Below are 26803 nucleotides of genomic sequence, written 5' to 3'. Positions count from 1 at the left end.
TTTTAAATTAACTTCATGAATTACAAGGGGAATATATTTACTTATAAAAATGCTCAAGAAGAAAACAGGTTAAGTCCAAATCAATTTAAGAACCAAGTTTCAGAATTAATTAAGGGAAAATATATAAAATACACAGGAGATTAATTAAGAGTAACTTTATTTAATGAAAACTAATTAATCCCTAAGCTAATGACATCTTATCCTTAGAGGCATGGCAATGGACTACAAACTGTACAGAGAACTCAAACAAACAAATACCTTTATATCCACTGCTTTCTCAGCTGGTGTTCTGGCTTGTGTGGTTGATTACTCCGCCCCCTCTCGAGCACTCCCAAGATCACACTGTCTTTAGAGAGAGAGAGGGGGGGGGGATGGAGAGAGGCAGGCTTGAGGAGGGCCTAACATGTCTTGCCATTACAGTATTACAGGAATAGTATACATATATAACAAAAACTAAGCCTATAAGAACAACTGAAGATAAACAAACCATTAACTAATCTAAATTCATAAAATGAATGAGTTTTACGACGAGAAATATAGCTGCTGTACATTAACATGTGAATACAGTAATTGAAAGGTTATAGTGGTCTTCATTTACCTGAATTTACCATAGGGGCACTAAAACATTAGTGCCCTCGATGAGGACAGGAAGCCAATAGCTTGTCAAAGGTCCCCACATTTGCATTGATGAATGTTTCCAGTTGGACTTTAAAATTTAAGTTTTAGTATTTACAACTTTGGCAGGTAAGCGGTTCCATGAGTATGGGTACCCTCCCTCCTTCCTTCTAGGAAAGGAGAAGGGATGGTGAAAAGAGAAGATGACAAGGATGGGCAAATGGTCACTGTTGTGGTCATCAAGAATCTGCCATATGAAATCTAAATAAAGAGAAGACGAGCAGAGAAAGATCAAGACAGGAAAGGGTGCAAGTGCACTAGTCAACATGAGTTGATTCACCAGAATTCGGAGGAGAAAAAGAACATGAGAGGACAAATGGTTCAAGGCGGTGGCCTCGGGTGTTTGTCAGAACATCGGTAGGTGCATGCTGGTATTTAAAATTACCCAAAAGGAGCACAAGGTCCAGTAAAGTCCAACACGTGTTAAGATCAGGAAGAGAAAGCAGAACATTTGGGAGGAGATAAATGGAACAGAATGTGAACCATTTAATAACAAAGATAGGAAGCAGAGGAATGAATGAGAGACTGAAAAAGTAGAAGAATAAACAAAATATTACAGATCAAGAAAGCAGTAGAGTTAAGTCCCCCTAGCAATAGCAGGAGGGGAAGACAAAAGGGGAAAAAAGGAAATAACCGTGGAAGCGACTAGGACAAGCGCTGAGTATCGGCTCCTGGAGACAGACACAAAGTGTTGAAAACTGAGAGATCAGAAGTTGGAGTTCATGGATGTTTGCATAAAAGCCATGATTATTCCATTGAAGAATAGACGTAGTCAAAAACAAAGACACTAGGAAAAAAGAAAACGAGAAAGAAAAAATTAATTCAAAGATGAACACGGAATAATAGGGAAGATCCGGCGCAGGTTCAGTGTCATCAGTGTGCGGGCATAGGTAAATCATGCAAAGATGATTGAGTCGAGGGGACAGAAGGATTAAGTCGAGGGGCCAAAGGTAGACTGACTGAGTCCAAGGTGGGAGGATGACTCTGAGATCGACGGTCAAGGGAATGGGGAAGGACAAAAATAGAGGTGTGCACTTGATCAAAGACAGCGTCAGAAGAAAAATCAAGGGCCACGGGAATCTCCATAGCATGGTCAGTCAATTTCCCCACACAGAAGGGAGGAGATGCAGGGACAGAGCCTGAGGTGGAAAATAGGGGATGGACCGACGCCTTCTTAACAGCTTGGGAGGAAGATGAAGAGGAACCAAGTTTACGTTTCTGACTGAGATACAGGTGCGCCAGCATCAATGTACTGTGCGACAGCCTCCAACTCAGCAGGAGAGGAAGAACGAGAGCGGACAACACAAAGACAACAGGGAGGAGGATGGACCAGGCCTCCGGGCCTGGAGGGTCAAGTGTTGTGGACAGCCAAAAGACAGAGGGGAGGGCTAAGAACAAAGACAGGATTGGGAAGGGAAGGCCACAGGGTACAGAGAAGAGGAAAGAGGTGGAGAAGTGACATGGAACTGAACGGCAGGAAAAAACTGGGAAGGGAAAGTGGAAACACAAGGTGGTGAACGGTGAGGAAGATCCCTGGAATCAGAGTGGAGGAGCAGAAGACTGGTGGTGGAGGTATTGGGATCTAAAGCCTGGAAACAGTTGTGAAATTGAGAAAGGGGTGAAGGGTGGGTAGAAGTGCGATGCAATACACACAAAAATTGATAATGGCTTCCTCAAATTTGTAGTGGATGCATGAGTGGGAGTAGGCAGGGTGGGCATCACTGCAATTGATGCAGTGAGGCTGGGGGGAAGAGCACTCTGCCTTAGAATGATCTGGGTCTCCACACAAGGGGCACAGGGGACATACACTAGCCTTGCTAGTGCATCACAAGAGACCATGTCCATACAGTATTTCCAACACTTATTGCAGAGGTGAGAAGAGGGGATGTATTTCTGAACGGAGCATCTGGCACCAGTAAGAATAAAAGAGGACGGATGGGACCTACCATCAAAAGTGATTTTGACTACCCGAAGAGGCTGGTGACGATGACCACTATGGAGTGGAGTAAACATATTAATCTGGAGAATAGAATGGCCTTGGGCCTCGAGAATATATTTAATATTTTCGTGGCAGTCTTTCAGCTCTTTATTTCCAGTCACGACATGGGGCGGGAGAACGACTGTGCTAATGGTGATTTTGGAAACCAGAACTGGGGGTCTCGCTAATGCAGGACAACTATGCCACATGTACAACTAGTGTGAGAAAGTTTCAAAATACTTAATCCCCTTGGCAGGACCAAACAAATCTTGGAATGCAGATGAGTTAGGAGGAATCGTGTGGTTGACTGTGGGAGTTACGGCACCAGGCTCCCCAGTATGAGGGGGGGGGGGGTTTGAAAGGTGCCATTGTCACAAGAAATGGAGCCACTCCAGATGACTAGGTGGTCACCATTGGGGGGCTTGGGGCTCAATCCCACCGCAAAAGCGTGAGTGGAGCAGAGAGGGTCAGCAGATAGTCAACAAAGGAGCCTGGTCTGGGTCGAACATAGCGAGGGCTATGAAGCCCAATCTTCCGTCACCAGCTGACCTGAGGAATTGGTCACCCACCCCATGAGCCTGTGTAAGAGAAGTCAGTTCGGTATCCATACAGCATTAATTTAAAAAGTTTTGGTCTCGGAGGGATAAGGGATACCACTTACCATGGCAGCTTAGGGAGGCTGAGTGCTGGCCAATGCAGGAAAAGGTGTGTCGTCCACAGCGGTGCTCCCATTTTCTAACAGTGGGAAATCCTTCTGCATCTTACATTCTCCCACACTGGTGCAAAGACCTCTCTCCTTTTTGCCTCATCCTGGGCACCCAATCATCCACTAATGGCAGCCCCTCCAGCAGGAGGTCTGTTGACCCGAATAAGATCCCTACAGGTGTGTACCTTAACACATACAACACCTGGAAAGTGGCAGGAGAGGGGGCCCAAGGCCACCCTCACCAGTCCCTGGGACTCGTTCATGAGCCCCCTTACCACTACCAGGTGATACTCTGCAGGGGAGGAAGTTTTATTAGTCTATGTTTGTTAATGTCAAGTGTGATTTCCACTTTCTTGGACTAATTATTCTGGCTATCTTAAGAACATCAGTGAAGACTCCTGGCATTCTCTATTGTGAGTCGAGAAAAAACCGACTGTAGTACCGGAATCTATTGGTATCAGCTAATATGCCAGTACAGGTATTGGAATAAGCTAAAATCTTTGCATTTGGTACAGCTCTACATAATACGGCTTAGAATTTGAGTGTACAGTAACTTTATTAATTTTATCATAAACTACAACCTATTTTTCTCCACATGACAATTAACAATATTGTGCTCTAAAATTCTCTGCAGTCCACTTGTGTTCTAGGTGGTGGGGAATATTTCCCCTTCGTAAAACCAGTACATCACTGTGCCTCAGCACCAACTAGTTTGGAAACAGTTGTAACTATGGTGACAGATGGACTTGCAATGGCACAACAGTTGTAGTTTTAGTTCCAGATGGCCTGTACTTGTAATTACATAACAATCAAGAGCCATGCAAACACATTTGTATTTTTAGCCATACTGTATTGCAGGAATAAGATTCTTAAATTATAATTTGTTTTTATATGTAATGGAAACCAATGAAATTGCTAATGCAAGGGTAATCAATCCGTCCTCTTAAAAATAACAACGTTACTTTTCACTCGTATGCGCGCTATGGCCAAAAGTGGACGTAATTTTAAATGAAATTGACTCACAAAAGTGACATACTGTCCCGTTTTCTGTTTGAGTCGTCCGGCTTACTCGGACAAGTTAGGAGAAGAAACATTCAATTAACGTTTTTCATAACGTTTTGAAACTTTATGAGAATTTCCTGCCCACCTAACCTATCAGAGGACCTTAAATTTACTGTTGTTGAAAAAAAAAATCCCAAATTTATTTTCATTTTCAAATTATGTCCACTTTCAGCCATACGGGCAAACGGCCAAAAGCTACGTTATTTTTAAGAGGACAGGTTGGAGTGATGCCCATAAATTAAAAGATAAATGACAAAAGATGCTATAGTTTAAAGCTTAGGCACAACTTACAGCACCATCAGATAACTTCTCAAACAAAGTCTTGCTAAGATTATGTAACTAATGATAACCAAGTGAAATACCAATTCATCCTCTGCTGGATATGTTATTAAGACCAGCAGATCTTTTGTTTTACTATCCCCACTATCTGTCACTGTCACCCATCTCCATTGGATTTTGAAGAAGCCATAGACAGTATGTCTGTGCACTCTGCACCAGGCACTGATTCTTGGAACTCCATATTTGTCAAGATTTGTATAAAACCACTATCGTAGGCCCTTCACATTCTTTGGAGACTGAGCCTAGATACTGGTGTTATCTCAACATACTAAAAACAGCAGAGATAGCACCACTCCATAAAGGAGGAAATAAGGCAGAGGCAAAAAATTACAGAACGATAGCACTAATATCATACATCATAAAAATCTTTTAGAGCGCCAAGAAGTAAGATCACATAATACATGAAATCCCAGTATCTCCATAACCTCGAACAACATCAGTTCAGAACAGGGCGGTCTTGCCTATCACAGTTGCTGGACCACTATGACATGGCCTTAGATGCCATGAAATACAAGCAAAACACTGATTTAATTTACACAAAAACCTTCGACAAATGTGATCATGGTGTTATTGCACACAAAATGTGTTCAAAAGGAATTACCGGAAAAATAGACATATAGATCTACAATTTCCCGACTTAACAGAACCCAATGTGTTCTGTTAAGTCAGGAGTAAGTATTGTAAGTACTGTTAAGTACTGTTAAGGTCAACAAAATATAATCTGGACCATCAACCATTAAGTGCTCAGTCCCCCAAGGTACTGTGCTTGCTCCAGTACATTTTCTCATCCTCATATCGGACATGGACAAGGACACAAACTATAGTATCGTATCATCCTTGCAGATTTTCCTAGGATTTTTATGAGTTGACAACATATAGGACACAACAAACCTCCAATCAGAAGTAAATCAGGTCTTTCAATGGGTTACAGAAAAAATATGGTATTAATGAAGAAAAATTTCAACTCCTGCGCTACAAAAAAAAAAAAAAAAATGAAAAATAAAAATGGAAACCACGTACAAAATCAAATCATACCACAGAACGAAAAAGCAATGTAAAGGATTTGGGTGTACTCATGTCGGAAGACCTTACCATTAAAGAACACAATAAAATAGCCATCACAACTGCAAGAATAGTGACAGGTTGGAGAACAAGAACTTTTCAAACTAGAGATTTTATACCGATAATGATACTTTCAAGATGCTAGTGCTCTCTAAGAGTGGAATACTGTAGCACAATGACAGCCCCTTTCAAAGCTGGAGAAATTGCTGACCTGGAGAGCATGCAGAGATCCTTTACTGCTAGAATCCACTCAGTTAAACATATAAATTAAACTAAAAATTTAAGCCCTATGCTCATATTTATGAAATAAAGATAAAATTTACTTCCCAGAAAGCCTTTTGAATAATAGACTGGTGATTTTTGGATGGTATATTTCTATCAAAACAGACTATAAATGACAATAATTAATCTTCACAAATGAAATGTGCTTGCCCTCAACCAGTTGAAAACAGTAATCCACAATAAAGAATCTTGGAACTTGCAAAAAAAAAATACTTTGAACCATTGAACATAATTTAAGTGGTTAATTACAAGTATTTATAATAATGATAAAACCATGTATTTCTCCTACAATAACCTGATCCAGTATTTTAACTTGTCCATCCAAAGATTCTCCCAAATAATTAACATAAAAATGACACAGTTTAGTCATCAAATAAAAAAAAGTAATCAATCACAGGTGCCAACAATACACCATTACACAGCTACTAACACTCAATGTCTGAAAAGTTTTTCTGACACTCTTGGATCCAATCTTCTGCCAGCATGCTTAAGTGCTCAGTATTGCTGATAAATGTGATGACGTCCTGTACACTGGTGCTCAAGTCGCGGCATCCTTGCATCAGCTGCATCTTCTCTCTCTCTTTTTCTCCCCTTGTTTTTATTTCCAATACTTTAGATTCCTCATGCTCTATGAGTACTAATGTTACTTTGTTCTGCTCCACTAGCATATTAAGTCTTTTATGGAGTTGGTGGTGTTGGGTTTTCCAATCCTTCACCTGCTCCTGGTACTTCTTCAGCTGGGACAGTACTTCTTCGTAGTCAGTAATAAGCCTGTTGAAGCTGCTCTTTTGTTCGTTCATAAAGCATTTTAACATCTTACTGATGTCTTGGGAGCAGTCTTCATGAGGACCACCTAATATTGTTGTTGCTGTTACAGGCTGATTGCATTTGAGTTTCCTTATCAAAGCACTTGAATTGCAATTGACTGAGAACTGAGCAACATTTGTGGCACTGCACTCAGCAAAGCAACTGGGGCAAGTCAGCTGACTTTTCTCCATCACATCAACAATACAAGTTGAACAGAATTTGTGACCACATGACAGTGTTTGTTGCTTTTGTTGTGTTTTACCGAAGTTCTTAAAGCAAATTTTACATTCATCTTGCATATTATCCTGAAAATAGAGAGAATGCCATTTAACTTTAATCTGGTCCAATAGGCATGTAATTTTGCTTATACAGGTCCTGTATACAGTACAACTTTTATGTGAAATTAATGCACCACATAACTTTAAACTCGAGTACAAAATTTGTTTATATATAAATAATAATAATTATTATTATATTAAATTAGCCAGTACAGTTTACAAAATACTGTACTTTAAAGTGCAAATACAAAAAATATAAGATAAAATTATACACATACAGACTACGTAAAATGACCGCATGAAACATGTCAATAAAAATTTGTAAATACAAAAAACATACCTTTGTGTGCATAAGAACATAAAAACAGAAGAACACTGTGCCATACTCTACTCAAACAAAAAACCAAATGCACATGTTGGCAGAAATGTTAGCCAGAAACAAGTTAATACAGCAGCATGTAGTACAGTTAATGTAAACATACTGTACAGTATTTAACTGCATAAATAAGACATAATTACATGTGCAATTTGAGTACAAAATTCAGCAAGTCTAAGCATCGACAAAGAATCACATGAGGATACAGCATGTGCATGAAAGAAAACATAAGCACATTGAAAGAGCAAAAAACCAGCGTTGAATGTAATGAAACGCCATTTTCTGGGAGAGCCCTGGAGACTCCCTGAAGCTATCGGGCTAATATGTGATACATGAGAGCGGGGCATTAGTCTATGGAGTTCAGCCTATCGGGGACCATGAGCCAGAACCTGAACCCCGCAGAGAGGTGCAGGGAGCAATGGCCCTGAAAAACCTCCCTGTGGTTGGGGGTTTTCCTCATCTTACATCAATCGGGGTTAGGCACCCAAAAAACCAGCGTTGAATGTAATGAAATGCCATTTTCTGGGCGAGACCCGGAGGCTCCCCGGAGCTATCCAGGCTGTTATTGCTAATGTCAGACTTTGGCATCAGTCATGTGTATGGAGATCTTTAAGCCTACCGGGGACCACGAGCCAGAACCTGGCCCCCTCAGAGAGGCACAAGGAGCAATGGTCTATAGAAACCCCCATGTGATTGGAAGCATTCTATGTCTGCCATCGACCGGGTCAGGCACCCAGAAGGTAAGCATCCCAAAACAACCCCCCCTATTCTGGTTAAGAAATTGCTACTGACAGCCGAACTAGTGGATAGAACTCCCCAAATAAAACGAGCTAACGAGCATGACGTCACCACGTCGCCGTCTGTGCAACTCCCCCCTCCCCGGGAGGGGGAAGGGGAAGCCCCAGACCCCTTGTGCCGGCTACCCAAGACCTCAGTTCTGAGGCTAGATATCAAAACACACGAAAAACCGCTGACCAGAGGGAGGGAGGGTTGCTGGGGAGCCTCCGGGTCTCACCAAGAAAATGGTGTTTCATTACATTCAACGCTGGTTTTCTGGGGGGGAGCTCCGTCGGCTCCCCGGAGCTACCTACCAAAAGACGAAAACAAGAGGGACCTACTCAGGAGGCGGACGTCGCTCACTTCCAACGCGAAGCGGAGACAAAAGACTGCAACCGCCAACCCAAGGCCACACAGGGGCCCGACAAGGCCCAGGAACATCAACGAAGGAACACGTAGCCAACCTACAAATGTCATGGGCACGGAGACCGAACCACCCCGCGGACGACCCGAGAGAACCGCACCCTGGAACAGGGAAGAAGGGAAACCGGAGCAACCCAAAGCATGACCCCGGTCACGGCAGTTGTGGCACGCAAAGAACGGCGAAGCTTCGCAAGCGAACACAACACATGATGCACCCCTGGCCAGACCCACCAAGCATCAACAACCAAAGGACCCCTCCAGAAAACAGCCATGTCAGTCTCCACCAGAATAAGAGACGGCTGCAAGCGAACAAGCCCATCAAGAGGACCAAAAGAGCAGAACCCTGGCGCTGGATGAGAGCATGAAGCATGCCGACCTGACCCCCAGAGGTCAACGCCAACAAGAGCATCGGAAAACAATCCAGAACTGAAAGGACCACTGTATAAACATCAGAGGTCCACGGTTGTTTAACGTCCTCCCGGCGACTATAAGAAATATTACCGGAACAAGTTCCGGCAATAGTTCCGGATTAGCCGGGCTGTGGTGGGTATGTGGGCCTACGGGCCGCTCCAAGCAACAGCCTGGTGGACCAAACTCTCACAAGTCGAGCCTGGCCTCGGGCCAGGCTTGGGGAGTAGAAGAACTCCCAGAACCCCATCAACCAGGTACCATAAAAACCGAGAAGAGAAGAGAGCACCCAATCCAAGAACCAGGATGGCTCAAGCAGCGCAAGAGCAGGCCGGAAGTGAATCATGCCAGAGACAGCTCGCGAATTGGTGCAGAGAGAACACCAAAACCGAAGCAACCTGGAGCGGCTCCGCCAGCACCTCATGAGACAAGGCGACAGTATGTGGCAAAATGATGGCCCTAAACCTCCACAAGAGAAGGACAAGACCATGCCAACAAAACACAGCAAACCTACAAAGAGACAAAAAGAAAAAGGAAGGACCGCCAAAACACTCCACACCGGCGCCGAGACGAAGCACGCAGGTGAGGACACCATCAACAAAGCCACCTGAACACCAATAGAAGGCGAACATTGTGTGAAAACTTCAAAGCAATCGGTGCAGAACTTTCGGAGATTAGCGATTTTGAACAAACGAACATTTCTATTTTTATTTATATAGATATATATATATACAATGGGGGCCTCGACTTACGATACTAATCCGTTCACAGAGACGGATCGTAAGTCGAAATATCGTGAGTCAAAACGATTTTTCCCATAAGAAATAAAGGGAATTGAATTAATCCGTTCCCCACCCTCCAAAATATTAACATACAGTACAAATACATTTTATACTGAATACAATGTTTTTTTTTCTAACTACAATACAGTACCAAAGTTTATCTTACCTTTATGGAGAGCTCTTGATGGTGTATGGAAGATGGTGATGAGGGGGGAGGAGGAGAGTTGTTACTGTTTGGAAGGGGAGTACCCTTCCATTATCACATCAGGCAGTGATGTTTTCTCTGGGGTACACTCTCTCCTACGTTTTGCCTGAATACCACTAGGACCTGGTTGTGGTTCAGTGCTTGTTTGTCTCACTACAAATTTGTCAAGAGACATTTGTTTTTCCCTTCGTTTTAACATTTGTCTGTAATGATGCATCACAGTGTCATTGAATAGGTTAAGGCAACGACCTACTGCAGCTTGATTTGGGTGAGTCGTTTCAGCAAAGGTTTGCAATTCTTCCGATGCTGTACACATTTTCTTAATTGTTGAGAAAGAGACATTCTGTACTCTTGTTTCTGCTCTATGGTCATCCTTACATGGGTTTTCATATGTTGAGCCTTACCACTAACTTTCCTAGGACTCATGGCGTGATATATAATAATTACTTTAATGTTCAAAATGCAAAAAATCACCACAAAAGCGGAATTTCTTATAGGCATGATCGTCACTAAGCGGGCAGCTGTAGTAAACTGAGGCAGGTTGGCCGCGTGACCGGGAACCATGTGCTCGGTCGACCCTAACGTGTACCAACAAATATCAGAAGTCGACAACACCATCTGATGTCGAGTCGCATTTTTCGATGAAATTTACATCGTAACTCGAAATTATCGTAAGTAGGGGCAATCGTATGTCGAGGTGCCACTGTGTGTGTGTATATATGTGTGTGTGTATATATATATATATGTCGTACCTAGTAGCCAGAACACACTTCTCAGCCTACTATGCAAGGCCCGATTTGCCTAATAAGCCAAGTTTTAATGAATTAATGTTTTTTCGACTACCTAACCTAACCTAACCTATTTTTTTCGGCTACATAACGTAACCTAACCTATAAAGATAGGTTAGGTTAGGTTAGGTAGGGTTGGTTGGGTTCCGTCATATATCTACGTTAATTTTAACTCCAATAAAACAAAATTGACCTCATACATAATGAAATGGGTAGCTTTATCATTTCATAAGAAAAAAATAGAGAAAATATATTAATTCAGGAAAACTTGGCTTATAAGGCAAATCGGCAAATCGTAGCACGTATACGATTTTGGGCAGGTCTTTAATCTTAATTTAACCCCGAAATACGACCCACCAAATCGTTTAACAACAGGTACCCATTCACTGCTGGGTGAACAGAGGTTTCAGTTAAGGATTGGCGCCCAGTCAATCCTCTCTGGACAAGATCCGAACCCAGGCGAAAGCGCTCGCGAAGCGCTGGGGGAGTGTTTAACCGCTACACCACAGGAACTGTGAACATAATCACTGTGATAATATAATCATTGTTCTCACCATTGTTTGGTGGGCAACTGTGGAATGCAAATGTTGGCTGCAATCATCCATGGTGGTTATTTTACCTCTTCAGTCTTGCTGTAGATCACTGGATTGCCTATTTATATAAAAAAAATCCATTTACCTTTGATTATATAATTTATTTTTCAGTATAGTACAAATACAACAGGATATACACTTACAATGGAGGGACCTTAAACCCCTTCAAGGCAAGGCACCTTCAACAAGCCGCCGGCTTCCTGTCCTTGTCAAGGCCACTAGTGTTAGTGGCTCTCAGGTAAATCACAATATTTATGAGCATATTTAATATCACAGTAAGCTTCTGTTAATCTAGCCCTAATAATCTAAATCCCTGGATAATCTGATCAATCAGTCTCATCCAGATTTACCTCAATCATCTGGGTTAGGTGTTCATATAAGTGAGAGAATATTATCTAGATTTGAGGTGCCAAAGTCTTAGCTTTTCGTTATTACAAAAAAAAAAAAAAAAAATACACAATTCCTTATAGTTGAAGACAGGAAGCTGGTTAGGCTATTCGAAATCCTCCTAGGCCAACAACTGCTATTTTCCAGTATTCACCCCACAACAATTGACTAACTCCTGGGTACCAATTCAGTTATGTGAATAGAGGTATCAAGCGGTCCATCTAATTACCTAAAGCTACCCAAAGCCACTCAAAACCACCCAAAGCTTCCTGGCATTACATTAATAATGAATAAATATGATACAGTATATTTACTCATTATTATGTTGGTGCTGAATGTAGAACATGGAAAAACATATTTTTACTCTGAAAAAGAATCATTTAATAACGAAATTAGAAGAAAATAAGCTGCTGGTGACGCCAAAGCAAGTCGACAGTCCAAGCGACAATGTTGTGGAGCGACTTATCTAAGATATATTGTTGTGTACAAGTTATATTAGCTTAGGTTTGGATAGATTAGGTTTAGTTAGGTTAGGTTAGATTTTTTTAGGTTATGTTTGGGTAGTTTGGTTAGGTTGGATAGGTTGGTTAGGTTAGGTAGGTACAGAAGGCTGATATGCTAGCAAACACTCTCCAAGCAACAATGTGTCTTGGATAAGTTGCTCCACAACATTGTCGCTTGGATAAGTAAATAAATAATGGGTTTAACTTAAATTTACAGAGAAACCATCAGCTGTGGTATTATGTCACATCACCTAACTTAGGCATAACTTAGAATATTAAAAGTTGTTCAGTGTCAACCAAACTTTTTTCACTAGTTGTATATGAGAAGGGCTGCAACTGTTCCAAGTTTTATGCAACTGTTCCAAGTTTTAGTATCACAGCCTAAATAGAAAGGGAGAAAAAAAAATTTAAATGAATTTTCAACATTTTCAAAAATTTACTACAACCACAAAGTTCATATGAAATCATTTCTATGACACTCACCTATCACATCAGCATATAATAAAGGATTTGTCTTGCTGGATTATCCAAAATATGTTTAAGTTTCACTAATACAAATAGTCAAAGTTCCCAAAACATTTATGCAAAAATATTGTTTATAAATACTTATTTATAAAATCAATAAATGAACTTAGGAATAAAGTATCTTAGATTTATTGAAGACACATACTCTCTACATTTAAGGTGTATGTTTCATGTAAATTGAATAAGAAATGAAAGAGTAGACACTATTATATTACTTTGAAAAAAATTAAGTCAAAGATTCTGCCACCTGTGGCTGAGGTTGACATCAATCAATTTCCTTCAAAATTGGCACCCCTTACAGATTGGTTTACATTCAGTTAGGTGTGTAAGTTTCATGCAAATCGTCCCAACCAAAAATGAGAAAAAATTCTAGAAAAAAAATCTAATTTTTTTAACAACAAAATTTTTGGGATAAAACTAATTATTAAAATCCTTTATTATATGCTATTGTGATAGCTGAAAGTTATAGACATGATTTCAGTTGACACTTGTGTTTGATGTTAATTTTTTATCATTTTGGAAAAATGTTGACACATAATTAAAAAATATTCTCCCTTCCTATTTATGCTACGATACTGAGACTCGGACCAGTTGAACCGCTTTTCATATACAACTAGTCAAGAAAGTTTGATTGAAATTGAACCAGTTTTCATTTATTGCATATTTTTTTGGTTATGCCCCCCTTAACACAAGAAAGGAATGCATTCAGCCTCTTTCATCAACAAAACAATTACTGTGCACAATACCATCCCTCAGTAATCAAATCTGAAAAGATCAACCTTTCAGGTGTTTTGTCAGATTTCACTAGATTTTGTATCTTTCTCTTTAGTAGATGATTTGTTGAGGAAGTTGTTAAAGAGTATACAGAATGAAAGATATGTAAGAGTTAAAATACAAAAAAATACAAATATTTATTCAGGTAAAGTACAAACATACAAAGTGAGATACAAAAGTTGATGGATTTATAGATAGAGCTAGTGCATACAATGCCTAAAGCCACTATTACGCTAAGCGTTTCGGGCAGAATTGTAGAACCAAGTATATTACAGCTATTGTAGAACCAAGTATATTACAAAAAGGGGTTGGCCTCAAATAATACCCTGGCAGTATTTCTATCAGCATTTTCCAAATATTTTTTTCACAGGTGGGTACAGGTATAGACAACTTCTGACTACTGTTGGCAGGCTTAGTGCTTTCCCTTCCTATAGCTTATATTAAACTTTACCCCCATTAGTTTTCCCCTGGAACACACCCACTAATTGGCTTATAACTAGGTCCCCAATTACTGGTGGGTGAACAGGATCAAAGAGTTTAGGATTGGTACCCAGGCAACAACTCTACATGGCCAGGGCTCGAATGAATGGCATATTTCCTCGTGAGGCAAGAGGGACGAGTCTGTTCCCACTGCATGTCCTTGACAAGGCCCCCTAGAGAGATAGTGGCCACTCAGGTAAATTCAGGTATAAATATAAGATAATTATTCTTTAGTTATGTAATGTAACCAACAATGAAGAAATGAACACCACGAGATCCTCAGACTCTGTATAGCACATCATACTAGCTCAAAATAGAAGCAAACTGACAGTGGGAGTATGCTACAGGAATGACACAGCAGCAGCAGAGGAAGTTGCTGATCTGCATTATGTGATCAATGTAGCACCAGAAACCTGAACCCTTATAATGGAGGACTTCAACCACGATGTGTAGCCATCAATGATATAACCTCTCACACTCTACCAATAACCGTTGGAATGCCACAGGGCAGCATCTTGGGACCTCTCCTATTTCTTATATATATAATTTTGCTGATACTATCCTCATCTATTCAGACCCTAACTCACATACTCTAAATAATGTTGTGAATAATGAATTATAAAAAGTCCACTTATGGATGTCAACTAACAAAATAAGACTAAACATAGAAAAGACCTACTACATCTTATTTGGAAGCAAATTATCAAATGCAATTCAGCTACAGATATACAATATTAACATCAGTAATAAAAATGATGGAAAGTTTCTTGACCTATTCCTAGACAAGAGACTCAACTTCAGCACCCACATTCAACACATAACTCTCTAAAACGGTTGGTATACTCTTCAAAATCAGATATTATGTTCCTAACTCTGCTCTCCTCTCACTATATTATGCACTAATCTATCCCTATCTTAATTATGGTATCTGTGCATGGGGGTTAACCACTGCAAACCACCTCAAGTCCATCATCACCTAGCAAAAATCTGCTATCAGAATAATAAACTCTACTTCCAGAGAACACTCAGCCCCCTTGTTTAAATCCCTAAACATGCTAAACATTAACTCACTCCACACATTCTCTTGTGTCAACTACATTTACAAAACCCTGTTCTTAAATGCAAACCATGCTCTGAAACTCTTCCTGGACAGATTTAATATGACCCATTGTGTTGACCAGACCACACACTAGAAGGTGAAGGGACGACGACGTTTCGCTCCGTGCTGGACCATTCTCACAATCGACTTGAGAATGGTCCAGGATGGACCGAAACGTCATCGTCCCTGCACCTTCTAGTGTGTGGTCTGGTCAGCATACTGCTACGTTATTGTGACTCATCGCCTGCATATGACCCATTATCACCACACCAGAAATAAATATATCTTTGATATCCCCAGAGTCACACTTAATCTATGTAAACACTCTATGCAAATAAAGGGATCTAGTTTATAGAACTCACTCCCTAATGAATTGAAAAGCTGTTCAACTTTTGCCTCATTCAAAAACAAAACCAAAAAGTACAGTACCTAATTTCATCTTCATAGTTTCCTACTCTGCACTTTAAAATTGCTTTGTATCTAGTGTTACCCAATCTCTCAATCTTTATGTACTTATTCCAAACAACTTTACCATTGTGATCATTGCTGTCTTCTTATATGTGCTAGCAATATGCTGTAATATGGCTAGCAATGTGCCTATTAATCTTTGTTAAATTACCATTCAAGCTGTCAATGCAATCAATCTGATTTACCTATGTGCTTTAATATACCTACAAATCTCTCTCATCTCATTTTTTTTTCTTGCAATGTACCTGTTATCATTTTATAAATTTTGCTAGTATTTACCTACTTAAAATTTTCTGTTAGATTCGGGCAGGTAGGGACCTGCCCGAAACACTACGCGTACTAGTGACTTTACAAGAATGTAATCACTATGCAATGTATCCTCACAATCCCAATGTACCTTCTTGTATATATATAACTAAATAACTAAATAAATAAGTAAATAAATGAGACAATGCATTGGGTAAATCTAACATCAGAAACAGAAGAACAATTTCTTGACATGGTACAGGACTCCTTTCTCACACAGCATGTAGCAGAGCTCACTCAAGGTAACAGCATTCTAGATCTTGTGCTAACATCAGAAGAGGACATGATCAATCAAATTCAGGTACAGGAAAGGCTCATCCCTTTATGATCACAATATTCTAACACAGATTACAATTACAGAAACCTATGTAAAGGTTAAGGATGATGACTTTCTAGATTACCCTCATGAAGATAAGCAAAGAATAAAAGAATTGTAATACACCTCTTGGAGGGGGCTAATAGGTGATCATGGTATGCAACAGTTTCAATCTCAACAAGCCCCAATGCAGGACTGAGAACAGGAGATGCTTTTTCACCCACAGGGTTATAAACCCATGGAATTGCCTACCCACTGAAGCCGTAAATGCTAAAAACTGTGTAAAGTTTTAAAATCTACCTGGAAAAGATCAAGGCAAATGGGAGGACCTTCAACAAGCCACAGGCTTCCTATCCTCGTCGAGGCCACTAGGGTTACTGGCCCTCAGGTAAATCAGGAAGTATCATGGGAAAATTTTAAAGTGTCATCACTGAACTCATTAACAAATATGTGCCAAAAAGATAAAGAAAACAAAGGAACTAGATGGATGACACAGGCAATATAAAAAAAAAAAACATATAATAGCTAAGTGGAACCTCTGGAAAAGGTATAACAATAAAAAAAAGAACAACACTGATTATGAAATATATAGAAGGGTGTTAAATTCAGCCACCAGAAAATCAGATCAGCCAAAAGAAAATACAAAAGAAAACTTCTCAAAAATATAAAGAAAAATCCAAAGTCGTTCTATGCCTATATAAGAGGTAAAACCAAAACAAAGAGACTGTATGACCCTTAAAAGATTTTTTTTTTTTTTTTTTTTTTTTTTTTTGAGATATATACAAGAGTTGTTACATTCATGTACAGCCACTAGTACGCGTAGCGTTTCGGGCAGGTCCCTGGAATACGATCCCCTGCCGCGAAGAATCGTTTTTTCATCCAAGTACACATTTTACTGTTGCGTTAAACAGAGGCTACAGTTAAGGAAATGCGCCCAGTAAATCCTCCCCGGCCAGGATACGAACCCATGACATAGCGCTCGCGGAACGCCAGGCGAGTGTCTTACCACTACACCACGGAGACTGTAAATATATAGAAGATGAGACTAACTAAGTTATAATGGATAATAGGGCAGCAAATACTCTGAATGAATACTGTACTTCACATCAGTGTTCACACTGTAGAGATTATACACCATCCCACTGCCCACAAACATGTTTGAAGAAGGTGAAGAGAACAAATTAAGGAATATTCCCATAATGTGCGACATAATAAGAAGAGCACTGACACTAAAAAGATTAAAGAAACTGCAGGTTTGGACGGAATTCAATCCAGAGTCATTAAGGAACTGGCAAATGAACTATGCCTACCACTGAAGCTTCTTTTAAGAAAATCTCTAGACCAGGGGATATTCCTCAAGATAGGAAATATGTGACTGTCACCCATATTCTTAAGGGGCCTTAAGTTAGAAAAGGTGAAAGTTGATCAAGTTCAATCAAACTTTATTTGCTAGTTGTATCGAACATTATTTGCTAGTTGTATCAAACTTTATTTGCTATTTGTATATGAAAAAGGCTGCAACTGGTACAAGTTTCGGTATCGCACCCTAAATAATAAGGGAGAAAAAAAAAAAATTTCAACAAATTTTTCACATTTTCATTAAGTCAGTACAACCACAAGTTTCAAATTAAATCATTTCTATGACACTCTTCTATAACTATAACATATAATAAAGGATTTGTCTAAGCGGATTATCCAACATGTTTAGTTTTACTAATACAGTCAAATTTCCCCAAAAATTTATGCCAATATTTCATGTTCGCAAATATTTATAAAATTAATAAATGAACTTAGGAATAAAGTGTTTTAGAGAGAGATTGTAGAGATGTAAACTCTACATATAAGATGTAAGTTTCATATAAATTGAATAAAAAATGAAAGAGGACTAGAAATTTTATGTTACTTGACAATAAATAAAGTCATAGATTCTTCAACCTGTGATTGAGGTTGACATCAACCAATTTCCTCCAAAATTGGCACCCCTACAGATAGGCTTACGTTCTGTAAGGTGTATAAGTTTCATGCAAATCGCCCAATAAAAAAAAAAAATTGAGAGAAAAAATAAAATCTAATTTTTTTAACAACTTTTTTTGCATAAAACTAATTATTAAAATACTTTATTATATGCTATTGTGATTGCATAGAGTCATAGATATGATTTCAGTTGTCACTTGTGTTTGATCTTAATTTTTTACCATTTTGTTAATTTTTTTAAATATAGTTCAATATTTTTTTCTCCCTTCCTATTTATGCTACGATGCTGAGACTTGGACCATATGAAGCTCTTTTCATATACAACTAGTCAAAAAAGTTTGATTGAAATCAAACTAGTTTTCATTTATTGCATATTTGAAAATTATGGCTCCTTAAAAAAGGAAGAAAGAGCTCTGCAGAAAACTACCATCTGATCAGCTTGACTTCACACATCTGCAAGCTCATGGAGAGAATCCTAAAGGGGTGAATCATTTACTATCGCACAGTGAGTAAGTTAATAAAATCAATGCCACATGGGTTTGTTAAAAATAGATCCTGCCTTACAAACATACTCACATTTTTGTAAACAGTAACCAACTATTCAAAGGACTTCCAGTAGATGTAGTATACATGGGCTTTACTAAAACTTTTGACAAGGTACCACATGAAAGATTAGCAAGGAAATCACACACGGGATAAATGGTAGAATACTAGAATGGATGAAACAATGGTTAAAACAAAGAAAGTGAAGGGTAGTCCTTAATGAAAATGAATCTGACTGGAGAAATGTGGTAAGTGGGGTACTACAACGGTTCATTTTGGGGTCAACACTTTTTGTCATACATCAATGACATAGATGAGACTATTACAAACCACATCATCAAATTTGCAATGACAATGAGATTCATGGTAAACTGGGAAGTAAAAATGAGATTGATGTCTCACAAAAAGATCTACATGAACTCCACAAATGGTCAGACGACTGGCAAATGTCTACCTACCAAAGCTGTAAATGTCAAAACACTGCTGAATTTTAAAATCCAGCTGGAAAAAATTATCAGGGCAAATGGGGGAGTCCTTTAACAAGCCAAATTTTATATAACCAGTTCCCCACAACAGTAGATCTCTTAGTACAGTCGGCTTCGTTCTCAACTCCCAATGGAGAATCCCAGGTTCGATTCCCAGGCAGGACAGAAATAGCTAGATGTTTACTTACACCTAATGCCTCTGCTTAATTAGTAGTAAATAGTCCCCCCAGAAGTTAACTGTTGTGCGGATGCATCCTGAGGAAGTCAATTGTTCGACTTTTGGAGGACTTCAATACAAACCTATAGTATACACTCTTGTTCCTGATGAGACAAAAATGAATGAAAAATAAATTATTGAATTAAAAAGCAAATAAGTCAACTTAAAGATCCAGTAGCCGAAGTCATTATGAGACACTAATATGTCTATTACCACCCACGGGATGGGTATGAGGTCAATATTTTATTTTTATTTTATTTATGCATATACAAGAATGTACATAAGGAATGTGAGGATACAAATATGGTAATTACAGTCTTGTAAAGCCACTAGCACGCGCAGCGTTTCGGGCAGGTCCTTAATCTAAGAAAATTTTAAGGAGGTAAATACTTGCAAAATTATAGACAAAAAATGATAACAGATTACATGAAATGAAAAAAAAGATGAGAGAAAATTGTAGGTACAGTATATTAAAGCACATAGGTAGCTAAGATTGATTGCAATGACAGCTTGAATGGTAGTTGACAAAAAAATTGGTAGGCATAATACAGCAGAAACAATATAAGATTGGTTGCAATGACAGCTTGAATGGTAGTTGACAAAAATTGGTAGTCACAATACAGCATATGGCTAGCACATAAAAGAAGACAGCAATGAACACAATGATAAGGTTGTTTGAAATTACTATTAAAACTATTATATTATAAAATTATTATTAATATTAAAACTAATTACATGTACACTAAAACTATAAATGATCATACCAACTCTAACCATACATGATCTAACTTGACAGTGTCAGACCACAGAGAAAAATTGAAACAGGAATTTCCTTAAGTACTTTCGTATATTAATACATCTTCAGAAGGAGTGTACTCCTTCTGAAGATGTATTAATATACGAAAGTACTTAAGGAAATTCCTGTTTCAATTTTTCTCCGTGGTCTGACACTGTCACATTTTTAATCACGTGTTTATTTTCGTGATATACACACACAATCTAACTTATCTCTACTTCAAATTCTGAAACCAGTGCTCAGTCAAGTTGCCCCTTTTACTACTCACCCCAACAACTTAGCATTGCTTACTCGACATGAATGGTCAGGTTAAACTAGGCTCTTTTTTGTTATCTCTATAATATAGTTATGAAGGTCATTTCTGGTACTGAATGAGTCAGAACTGAGTCAATTTAACCTGAAACCGTCATTCTAAACTAACCTTACCTAACTTTGATCACTATAGACAATACAATAAACAGTTGGTAAACTAAATTAACGTAAACATATGCAATCTGATATTTTTAATATAGTTTCAGATTGTCATTGACAAAACCTGCTGGGGATATAATGGTACCCTAGGCCAGCTGGATACCAGCTCAAGACAAGTCGCTCCATATTTTTTTGTTCAATCTTGCCCCTAAACACTTTTCTTGCTTAAGTTAAGTAACTTATTACATATTATTTAATATATCAAGAAAAAAAATCACCAAAACAATAACACGTCCATAGAGTCTCGGCGACTCGCTAAAGAGATTACTATTAATAAAAATCAGCGCACTAACACAGGATCCGCTCCCAGTCGAAGACTCCGCTCGTGTTGACTCCATGTCAGCAACAAACACACATGTTATTTTAACCAATAGATGTACTGCAATCATATTCGTCAACATCAATTTGACTAAGCTGACCCATTCAAGACTAAATATAGCCCTAATACAGAAATGTATTAAAGCATTATATATTAATTTTCCTTTTTTCTAATATGTAACACAATGGGAAAAATATGATATCCGTTAATGATGCTGGCATGGACACGGTGGTGTTGGGTGGACGTGTGCGGGACGTGTCCACACCAGCTTGCTGTTGCACAACACTCGACTCGTCAATTTCGAATTATTATTAATTTATTTATTTATATATATATATACAAGAAGGTACATTGGGGGTTAAGAGAGAACATAAAAATGAAATTGATTTTACATTCTTGTAAAGCCACTAGCACGCATAGCATTCGGGCAAGTCCTTAAACTAACAGATAATTTTAAGTAGATAATTCACAGCCTTTAGGTATTGATGATTGATTGATGAAGATTAAGCCACCCAAAATGTGGCACGGGCATGAATAGCCCGTAAGTGGTGGACCTTTTGAGCCATTACCAGTATCAAGAGCTCATACTGGAGATTTGTGGAGGTGCGACTGCACCCTGCGTGACGGGAGATGTCTTCCGTGCTTTAGGTATTGTATGTACTAGCTCTATCTATTATGTCCAACAGTATGTTTGTAACTCTGCATCTATGTATGTACGTTTCCTAAATAAAATGTTAATATTATTATTATTATTATTATTATTATTGTTGTTATTATTTTTATTGTTATTATTATTATTATTATTACATCTGTCCAAGAAGAGTTTCAGAACAGGGTTTACACTTAAGAAAGGGGTTTTATAAATGTAATTGACACAAGAGAATGTATGGAGTGAATTTATGTTTAGCATGTTTAGGGATTTAAACAGGGGAGCTGTGTGTTGTCTGAAAGCAGAGTTTATTATTGTCCTGATAGCAGATTTTTGCTGGGTGATGATAAGCTTGAGGTAGTTTGCAGAGGTTGAACCCTATGCATAGATACCATAAGTAAGATAGGGATAGATAAGTGCATAATAGAGCGAGAGGAGAGCAGAGTTGGGTACATAATATCTGATCTTAGAGAGTATACCAACTGTTTTAGACACCTTTTTAGTATACCAACTGTTTTAGACACCTTTTTAGTTATGTGTTGTATGTGGGTGCTGAAGTTGAGTCTCTTGTCTAATATAGGCCAAGGAACTTTCCATCATTTTTATTGCTAATGTTAAAATTGTCTATCTGAAGCTGAATTGTGAATTGCATTTGTTGATTTGCTTCCAAATACGATGTAGTAGGTCTTTTCTATGTTTAGTGTGAGTTTGTTGGTTGACATCCACAAGTGGACTTTTTTTTTAATTCATTGTTTACAACATTACATTACATTTCAACATTGGGGCCTGGTAGCCTGGTGGATAGCGCCAAACTCGTAATTCTGTGGCGCGGGTTCGATTCCCGCACCAGCCAGAAACAAATGGGCAAAGTTTCTTTCACCCTGTGGCACCCCCTACGGTTAGTGTGAGAGGTTATATCATTGATGGCTACATATTGGTGTCTGTCACTAAGATAGGATCAGTTATAGTTCAGGGCAAGGCCTCGGATTCCATAATGGTGGAGTTTAAGTAAGAGGTAGTTATAGTTAACAGTAAGCCTTTATTCTCAGGTCAATGAAGAGTCCAATCGGAAACTCACTTTTGTCAAGGGCTGAGTAGATTAAGTCAAGCAGACTAACAATTGCATCATTGGTACTCTTTTGGGAGCTGAAGCCAAGTTGACAGGGACTTAGTATATTGAATTTTACGAGATAGGAGTAGAGCTGTTTGTAAATATTTTTTTCAGATATTTTTTGATAATATAGGTAGATTTGATATGGGTCTGTAATTATTTATGTCTGCCGTGTTACCTCCTTTATGAACTGGCGTTACTCTTGCTTTTTTAAGGATATCAGGGAAGGTATGACACTTTAGAGATATATTGAACAGCAAAGCTATGGGTGGTGCAAGGGCAAGGGAGGCACTCTTGTATACCATGGATGGTATTTCACTAATGTTCCCAGCTTTGGATTTTAGTGAGTGAATGATGGACACATCTGTAGGACTGATCGGTGAGAGGAGAAGAGAGTTTGGATACCTGCCTGAAAGCTATGTGGTAACATGTGTCTGGGTCTGTGAGATTTTTCGGGCAAGGTTAACACCAATCGATGAAAAGAAGCTATTAAATTCAGTTGCTGTTTCAAGATCTGTTGAAGGTGTATAACCATCCTTGGAGATTTCTATCTGGTTATGTGAATGTTGTTTAGCTCCTAAGATGTTAGAGATGGCTATCCATGTGCTTTTCATGTTGCCTTTTGCTTCTTTGAATCTATTCTCGTAATAGGAACGTTTGCTCTTCTTATTATACTGGTAAGCACTGACGAGTACCTCTTAACTACTTCCTTTGCAACTAGGCCAATCCTGAAGTTTTTCATATTCATGTTTTTTGTCGATTGCTTTGAGTATGCCATTAGTGAGCCAGGGATTATTTAACCTTTTGCCAGTTACTTGCTTGGTGAGGAGAGGACAATAAGTATTGTAAAGGCTTAAAATTATGTGTAGGAACACATTTAGAAGTTTTTAGGGTGTATAAATCATCATAGAAAATGAGAGTAAATAATTAAATATGAAGTCTAAGCTTAATTACAACAGATCCTGCATGCTATGCAGACGAGATTTGCGTCATTGCAAACAGTGACAACTGGCGGCAGACTCCTTGATACACCTACAAATAAATGTATAGAATGTGGGCTTATTGTCTCCACAAATAAAACCAGGACCTTATTTCCCCCCCCCCCCCCCCCCACCAAATCAATAATCCTCCTGCTTTTAAAGTCAATGATCAGGGCATTGAAAACTGGAGGCAATATAAATACCTCGGTGTGAATATTAATAGCGACATTGTAAGTGAACTACAGTTTAAGCTTAAAGAAAGGCTAAGTTCCCTTAAAACGCTTGCTGGAAAGCACATAGGTATTAATGTCAAATATGCCAGAATGTTCTACATGATGTTCATCAGGTCACTAGTCGACTACCATGCATTGCACTTTATTTGTCTCCCTAGCAATAGGCTGAAAGCTTTAGAAAAAAAATCCAAAATGAAGCCACGGGGATAATTCTTGGAGCCCCCAGATGCACAAGAATCATCAACATGAGGGAGGAGCTGAAACTCTCAACCATATGTGAAAGAATTGAGCAGCTTCAGTACTCTACCTTCGGTGTAAGAGTGATAAGAGATCCAACATCACCCCTTACTACATAGAGAAAAACTGACTAGTGCTGTATGTAGGCGGGAGAGTGTTGCCAACGCACCAGCGGGCAACCTATATACAAGCTGCTTGAGTAGAAGTGTTGCTAATCTCATTAAACTAAATATTCCTTTTGTATGCAAAGTACTAGCCAGTGATATTCCATTATATCTGTTCCCTGAAATACAAGTGTCTTACACGCCCATCAGCAAAAGTTAGTTTAGTTCATTTATTATGCACCCCATACCCATCTTGTGGGCGGTAGTGGAAAGGGTTACAGAGGCACATAATGGGCTCAGGGACTGAACCCCACAATTCATTTAGCAAAGCAAGTTACAATCTTGATGAGCTAGTTACAAAATTCAATATAAGTCGTCACATCAACAATGGGTTCGAGATCGACCTCAAGTACAGGTTCTAAATTAAGCAACTGACATATGTGGAGAGCTAGTGTCACAATTTATATGTTTGTCCTGCACACCAACCCCCCCCCCCATCCAGTGGGCAGCGGTGGATAGGTTACAATCACTTAGTTACTACCTACAGTTAGCAAACTGGGGATATTTGGCTAAAATTTCTGGTAGCAGATCATTTTGAATGAAATATTGACACATCGCTGGAACATTGGTTATAGAATTGTCTCTAAATTCACGTATCTTTTCGCAAAAAGAACAAGGAAAACCCAGCACTCCTAAGAGCAACAGTTTAGTTTAGTTCATTTATTATGCACCCCATACCCATCCTGTGGGCGGTAGTGGAAAGGGTTACAGAGGCACATAATGGGCTCAGGGACTGAACCCCACAATTCATTTAGCAAAGCAAGTTACAATCTTGATGAGCTAGTTACAAAATTCAATATAAGTCATCACATCAACAATGGGTTCGAGATCGACCTCAAGTACAGGTTCTAAATTAAGCAACTGACATATGTGGAGAGCTAGTGTCAAAATTTATATGTTTGTCCTGCACACCGCCCCCATCCAGTGGGCAGCGGTGGATAGGTTACAATCACTTAGTTACTACCTACAGTTAGCAAACTGGGGATATTTGGCTAAAATTTCTGGTAGCAGATCATTTTGAATGAAATATTGACACATCGCTGGAACATTGGTTATAGAATTGTCTCTAAATTCACGTATCTTTTCGCACTCCATCACATAGTGACGGAGGGTGTGCGAATAATTTTGTTGACACAGTTTACATTTGGTCAGGTCTACATCAGCAGATAATGAGAATTCCCAGAGATACTTGTAACCGAGTCTAAGCCGAGCAGTAGTAACATCTAGAAGTCTGCTGATTTTATTGGATGATCCATAGATGTGTGGCTCCTCTTGCATGATAGTATGATGATAGATGGAATTACTGGTGTCAATTTCACTTTGCCTCAGATCTACAAGATCTTGTTGAAGTTCTCGGTGTACAGCTGCTCTCAGATTGCTCATTGACAATCCAAGGTTACACTCAACGGCTCCTTTAAAGGCAGATTCTTTGGCTAACTTATCAGCTCTATCATGCATTCGGAGGCCAACATGAGATGGAGACCACATGAAATGGACTCTGTTACCATCCTTAATAATTTTGTTGTATTTGTGTCTAGCTTCGGACACGAGCATGTTACAGTTATGTCTTAAAGAGTTGAGAGCATTTAAGGATGATAAGGAGTCACTTACAATTAATGTATCAAGTTTTGAGACTTGTACACATTTCAGTGCAAGGATCAAGGCAAATAGTTCAGTCTGAAGGGTAGAGGCCCAGTTGTTTATACGGACTCCCCACTCAAAGTATAGGCCATCGCCCATTGTCAGGACAACTGCACTTCCAGCTGCACCCGTGGTGCGGTGTAGGGAACCATCAGTATATATAATTTGAGAGAGAGAATGCTCTGTGGACAGAGCATCAATATGGCTTAAGGCGTTCAGCTTCGTCTTGAGGTAAGAGCAACAACACTTGAAATAATTGATTCCTTTATAAGTAACTTACGGCCTCACGAGCACTATGCATACGCTGATGGGTCTGTTCAAATGTCAACAGGTCTCACTGCAGCAACCTGTAGAATATACAAAGACAACATATGTATACAGACCACAAGTGTGAGACTGAATAACTGGCTTAGCTCCACACATGCAGAGTTAGCTGCACTACAACTTGCCACTAACACACTGAAGAAAATTGGAGGAGTTGAGTTGAAGTGGAGGAGTAATTTTCTGTGATTCGAAGACAGCTCTTCAAGCCCTTAAAAACCCAAGATGCAAAATAGACACTTGGAATGTTGTAACATCCATTA

At 39.1% G+C, this 26803-nt stretch overlaps 1 protein-coding gene across 4 annotated transcripts; it reads right to left on the bottom strand.

The window, feature by feature from the left end:
- Window positions 1-6176: 6176 nt before the first annotated feature.
- Window positions 6177-21330, bottom strand: LOC123758362 (RING finger protein 17). 4 transcript variants are annotated; one of them, XM_069329616.1, is made up of 4 exons: window positions 21179-21216; window positions 12734-12812; window positions 11503-11599; window positions 6177-7216 (listed from the first exon to the last, which is right to left on the bottom strand). In XM_069329616.1, exons 3-4 carry the CDS (start codon window positions 11551-11553, stop codon window positions 6530-6532), a joined length of 738 nt encoding a protein of 245 aa, XP_069185717.1. In that variant the 5' UTR covers window positions 11554-11599; window positions 12734-12812; window positions 21179-21216; the 3' UTR covers window positions 6177-6529. The 4 variants fall into 4 exon arrangements, with proteins under 4 accessions (XP_069185717.1, XP_045598640.1, XP_045598650.1 ...); XM_045742684.2 differs by lacking the exon at window positions 12734-12812 and having other exon boundaries at window positions 21179-21330; XM_045742694.1 differs by lacking the exons at window positions 12734-12812; window positions 21179-21216 and adding an exon at window positions 21104-21122.
- Window positions 21331-26803: the final 5473 nt, after the last annotated feature.

This window comes from Procambarus clarkii, chromosome 22 (assembly GCF_040958095.1).
Source record: "Procambarus clarkii isolate CNS0578487 chromosome 22, FALCON_Pclarkii_2.0, whole genome shotgun sequence".
NCBI lineage: Eukaryota > Metazoa > Arthropoda > Malacostraca > Decapoda > Cambaridae > Procambarus > Procambarus clarkii.
This window is presented reverse-complemented; position numbering and strand designations above follow the sequence as displayed.

Excerpts from the sequence above, each read along its gene's own strand:
- LOC123758362 (XM_045742684.2), bottom strand. The coding sequence starts at position 11,553 with ATGGATGATTGCAGCCAACATTTGCATTCCACAGTTGCCCACCAAACA. Across the intron at positions 7,217-11,502 it reads CAGTTGCCCACCAAACAATG|GATAATATGCAAGATGAATG; the intron begins GTGAGAACAATG and ends CTCTATTTTCAG.